Source organism: Centruroides sculpturatus, unplaced genomic scaffold, assembly GCF_000671375.1.
Source record: "Centruroides sculpturatus isolate CEXI.00-Female unplaced genomic scaffold, Cexi_2.0 scaffold1129, whole genome shotgun sequence".
Classification (NCBI taxonomy): domain Eukaryota; kingdom Metazoa; phylum Arthropoda; class Arachnida; order Scorpiones; family Buthidae; genus Centruroides; species Centruroides sculpturatus.
Genome location: NW_019385449.1, coordinates 75,294 through 81,293, shown reverse-complemented (window position 1 = coordinate 81,293; position 6,000 = coordinate 75,294). Strand labels below are relative to the sequence as shown.

General features: G+C 28.7%; 1 protein-coding gene across 7 annotated transcripts in view; it reads left to right on the top strand.

Moving 5' to 3' along the window:
* Positions 1 to 59: 59 nt before the first annotated feature.
* The window catches only part of LOC111639114 (protein FAM219A-like), a 62,288-nt gene continuing 56,347 nt past the window's right edge, over positions 60 to 6,000 (top strand). For 6 of the 7 annotated variants that reach the window (XR_002759017.1, XR_002759016.1, XR_002759015.1 and 3 more), the window contains exons 1-2: positions 62 to 388; positions 5,282 to 5,369. Coding sequence is in view for 4 of the 7 variants with exons in the window: in XM_023384893.1 (XP_023240661.1) it covers positions 251 to 388; positions 5,282 to 5,369 (226 nt within the window). In the remaining 3 variants the exon portion in view is untranslated. Of the gene's footprint in view, positions 389 to 5,281; positions 5,370 to 6,000 lie in introns of all 7 variants that reach the window. The other variant, XM_023384892.1, reaches the window with a different exon arrangement.

Sequence of the window (6,000 nt, the reverse complement as noted above, 5' to 3'; positions counted from 1 at the left end):
AATTATTTTTATTTTATAATACAGTAGTAATTGTTTTATTAAAAAGCGTTTTATTTTTATTTCTATAATTTTCAATAATTTTTTTAATGTAAAAAAAATTGTATTGGCAACACTTATAAATTGATAAGCAGACGAGAAATGGCGGTGCTCAATATGTATTTTGATTCAAATTCGATGTAGTATTCGTTAGAAAGACTATGAGAGATACTCATTTTATGTTTGAATGTAATATCTATCTTTATAACCGAAAATGGAAGATAGTGGTATAGATAGCGATTCTAAATCAAACAGTTATGGTTGTGTAGGTGCTACCTCTGGCTGGAGTGGACATGACACATCGATGGCTGCGAGGAAGGAAAACACGCCACATGAATCCAATTTACAAGAGGTTTGTACTAAAATTTAATGATGAATTGCCTACACGCTTTTAAAGGTAACATTCTTATTGAAAACGTGCAATTATTTTAATAATTTTGTTTATTTTGAAAGTTTCTTAATTAAGATATAAAATAGGATACATTTTGAACATATATTAATCAATATTGGAAAGAGAATTCTCTTTATATAAAATCCAATTGTAAAACATTTTAATTTGCAATCAGTTGTATATTCAATTACAATTGTAAATCAATTGTATCGTATAATAAAATTTAAAATGCATATAAAAGGAACATATCAGATCAATTAAAGGAAATTATACAAAGCAGTAGCTGAGCATTGCCACAAGGAAAGACATGAAATTATTTTAAATACAGTACAAAGAAAGAAATGGATTTAAAAGACAATTATTTGAATATATTTGTATAAAAAAAGGTAGAATTTTACCTATGTGCACCATCATGGCAGCGGTCGCAACTGTTTGTTCTCTCGATGGACTTCTCCCAGAGGGGAGCCACCAATTGTATAACATTGCTAGTTATTGATTCACAGTAGTTCTTGTACACATGTATCAATAACTAGTGACATTAAACAGTCAGCACAAACAGTCGCGACGACTGTTTGTGCTGACGACTGCTGCAATGACGGTGCACATAGGTAAAATTTTACCAAAAAAAAAAAACAAGGTAACAGAATTAATAATAATTTAAGAAGAGAAATTCACCAATTGTGGAATAGTATCATTTATAGAGGACATAATGAGTAGAAAAGTATTTAAAACAGAAGTAATGGTGGAAAAGATAATAGAAAAAGGAAATAAGAATACGAGATGATGTCAAACTGAAAAAACAATCAAACAAGATCAGTGAGTAAAGAAAATTTTTAATAGTTTTGTCATTTTTATACAGGTGTAAATTAAAAAAAAAAACATTACTTTATGTCGGTATTAATGTTGTATTAATATTGGACCGTAAAGAAAATGCAAGTTATTTTAGCTTATCTTAAATGTTATTGTTGGGTGTAATATTATTGTTTTTAAAAAGTTTTTATACAATTGTTATAGAATGTCGTTGTAAACCTGCTGAAGAAGGGCCTTCTGGTCTGAAACACAAAAAGAGTGTACAAGTGAAAATAAAGATATTTTGTTTTGACTTTTGACTAAAATTTCCTCTCTTTGGTAATCAGAAACTACACCAGTATAATAAGTCCTATTGTAAAGTTTGATGTAGTTAAACAGTTGATAAAAATTAGGCCAATTCTTTAACATTTTAAAATGTGGATTTAGAGCTAAATCAATCAGCTAACAAAATCAAAACAATATTTTTAAATTTTGTTATGAAGCATTCTTCTGATAGACATTGATCTTATCTTAATTTTATCTCATGTGCTATTATGTTTATCTAAAAAGCAACCAGAGAGCAGACATGAGATCAAATACAAAGAGGCGAGATTTATCTCTGCTGGAGGCTATTGGCATCTTACAAGGATTGTAGGCTATCTCTAGAGATAAAATCTTGTGTAAAAGTAGTTATAAAGTGATAATTTGTAGTAATGTTGATGTAAATTGTTGATGTTATTAAAATGTTTTTATTAAATAATTACCTGAAGAAACTACTTGAAAACTTGCTGGAACACCTATTTGAAAAAAATCAACAGTATTAATACTAAAGTTAATGAAAGGGATAATAATCAAAGTTTAGTAAAATATTTTAAATTGANAAGCCTCAACTGGAATCTGATCAGTGCCTACTGATTTCCCCATCTTTATTTTGCTAAGCACACTTTCCACTTCTTCTCTGCTAATATCTTGCACCACTCCATTTGCCTCTCCATTTTTGTGTAAAGTTTTCTTCATTTAATAAATTCCTAAAATATACTTTCCATCTTTCCTTGACCCTTTCGTAATCTTATAATAACACTTCTTTATCATCTTTAATCAGTTTAATAGAGGTAAAATCTTTTGATGCCTTATCTCTTGCTTTAGAAATTCTCATCAACTGCCTTTCACCACTTTTCCTTTCAAAAACTTTATAAGCCTCTTCTAAAGCCTTTGTTTTCGCAATAGCCACTGCCTTTTTAGTCATTTTATTTGCCAAATGGTAAGTTTCTTTACCTTCAGGCCTTCCCATCAAATCCCACCTTTTCTTTGCCTCTTTCTTTTGTTTAACTGCAGATTGTACTTCAGCATTCCACCACCAAAATTTCTTTCCTTCTGGCAATCTCTTCTCTGAAGTTTGTCCCAAAACCTCTTCTCCAACTTTGGAACTGGTTTTGTGGCTATTCCACAAAACCAGTTCCAAAATTGCTTTGAAGCATGGACAAAGTGCTGGCACTGGTGCATAACTTTCTAAGAGGACTACTATAAAGGTAACCATAATGGAATTCAACAATGCAGTATGTAGCACTTTTACCATGATAAGTTTGTGAACTTAGTCATCAGATCTTGTAAATACAACATTGCATAAATTGATACAAAAAGTGAGCTTTGTTTTATTAGAAAACATGTTCAAAACAACTGTCTTCAGTAGCAATACAAAGATATAGATGTTAGAGCGTGGCATTATGGATGGCATGTATTATTCCTGGTGTCATCATTTCACAGGCATGTATGCATCTCTCTACTTCACCAACATCACATGACAATGCTGGGTATGTATCATACACTAATGCTTTTAGGTGACCTCACAGGGAAAAATCTAGAGAGGCAACATATCTATGAAACATGGTGGTCATGGAACAGTGCTATGTTGTCCTATTCAGTGGTTGACAAATTCTTCTACAAGCCACTAAATGGCTATTTGGGAATGAGCTGAATGCATCATTGTATTTGTATTTAACCTGTAATTGCACCAATGGCAAATCATCAAGCCATTTGTCCACCATCATGTTTAGGATGTTAAGATATTTGTCACTATTCAGGGTGCCATTAATAAGAGACCAAGAATCTGAACACCCAAATTCCACACTAGACATTTAGGATAAATGCACTTAGTGTTGCATATGTCATTTTTTGCATTGATGAAGAAGGATATGACTATCCAAATTGTCCTTCCTTCTGGTTATAAATCGTCATATCCTTCTTCATCCTTCAATTTGGATTGTCATATCCTTCTTCAACAATGCAAAAAATACTCTTCCAAAAATTCAATGGAGAAAGTCAATGCAAAATTATTGTTTGTGATGAATGCAGACAAATTTGCAATCGCGGTCTGCCTTAGAAGCTCACAAGCAATCTCACACAGGAGAACAACCTTATCAGTGTGACATTTGTCAGAAGAAATTTAGACAAAAGTCGGATTTAAATAAACATAAGCACAAGTGTTATCATGGTGACCAAACTCCATCATCAAAGAAAAGATTATTTGGAAGTTCATATGTGAATTTATATCAGTGAAAAACCTTTTACTTGTAATCAGTGATATTTCAATATTCAACAAATTTAAAATGTCACAAAAGAATGCATTTCAAAGAAAGGAAATTCATTTGCAAATTGAAAAATTGCAGATTTACCACCAAATTAGAAGACATTCTGGATTATCATGTGCAGGATTAACAAACTTGTACTATAATGCCTTGAATATAAACAACAAATAATATTGACAATATTTTAACTATTATTTAATACAATAAATTATTTATTAAATAATTTAGAAAATTTTGGAAGAAAAGATTGATTTGGAATGACATTTGAAACCCCTCTTGAAGTCAATACTCTGGATAATAACTAACAATAATCTAGTTTAGATTTAGTTACAATTCTGGTTTTGGTTGTGTGGATATATTTTTTAAACTTATATGGGAAACTACTCATGTATAATGTTGTAACTATAACAAGTACAAGTACAACCAAAAACAATAATTGTTTTTAGTTGTACTTGTACTTGTTAAAACAATAAACTGTTGACTTGATGAAGATCCAGGCAAAGGATTGGAAGGTGATTATTTACTGTAGATTTATTTAAGAAGGTTCTCTAAGAGATTTTGAACTAATAATAATGTCATATGAGCAGAAATTTTTTGATCCAGAAGAGTGTATAGAAATAGGAACACAAAACATAAGTGTTGACAGATGTTGAGTTTGTTCAAAAACCATATGACTGTCCAAAAACAACTGAATTTATTTTCTCAATTCTACAGTACATGGTGTGATTAATTGATCTTAAATGGTGCTACTGCAATAAGTAAATATAAGATTATAGTAGGAAATCCTGATAACTGTTATCTTGGAAACCTTTGAGCAAGGAAAAAGATTTAAACTACTTATATTCGTATGAAATGTTTGAGTATAAGGAGCCTTTTTACAGAAAAACAAATTGATATAATTGAAAAGAGATATTGAATATGCTACCAAGATATCAAAAATTAAAAAAAAATAAAATATTTGTTATGAACAAGATACATAAGTTCAATTCTCAATACTTCCCATGAAACATTATGTTCAAGATGTCATAAGCTTTTTTTTAAAGATGTTTATTATTAATTTGCTCTATATTATTTTAAACATTTTCTTTAAACTCATTGTTTATTATTATTCATTAAATTTTATTCTTATTTATAGTTATTTAATCAACATTTATATAATTAATACATTTTATGTAAAGAATTATTATAAATTGCAACACAGATATGATGAATGTTGAGATAGGGCTGCTGAAGGCAGTCAAGAGTAGTGTTCCTGTTGTTTTATATAAATACAAGCATTTCTTTTGGAAACATTAAAATAATACAAAATTTATATTTTATTTATACAGATGTTCTTCTGAAGATGGGTCTCTAGGCCCAAAAATATTCTTTATATAGTAGAGTATTAAAATTGTAGTAATGCTCCAATAAAGCAGTGTTTTATATTTCTTTATTTGCAAAATTTAAGTTTTAATTTATTTAAAAATTTTAATTTAATTAGGCAGAAAATCAGAAAGATGAAATTAATGAAACCATTCCTACATCATCATCACAGTTGATGACAACTGTTCAGCTACAAAAACGTCTTGGTAAGTATGATATTTATGCTTAAAAATAATGTGTAACTAATACTTTAAATTAAAATCTAAATTTCATATAATTAAAGTTACTCTTAGTACATACAATTTATATATATATATATATAATAACTATGCTCATACATATAAATAACTCAAATAACAATCCAAATTTCATCACTAAATTCAGTGTTTTTATTCAACTGTCTGACACAGAAATAATATGAAGTTATACTATTAGATTATAAAAAATTTTCAAAATATGTAGTAATTGCTTTTTATATTTTTGACATTTGATAAAGATAATTTATTAGTGATAAAAATAATTGTCATTGATGAACTAATATATACAATGGCAATTACATGCTCATACATATAAATAACTCAAATAACAATCCAAATTTCATCACTAAATTCAGTGTTTTTATTCAACTGTCTGACACAGAAATAATATGAAGTTATACTATTAGATTATAAAAAATTTTCAAAATATGTAGTAATTGCTTTTTATATTTTTGACATTTGATAAAGATAATTTATTAGTGATAAAAATAATTGTCATTGATGAACTAATATATACAATGGCAATTACATATCATTTTATCATCCAATTGTTGATGTACTTGCACTTATACTTTAATCT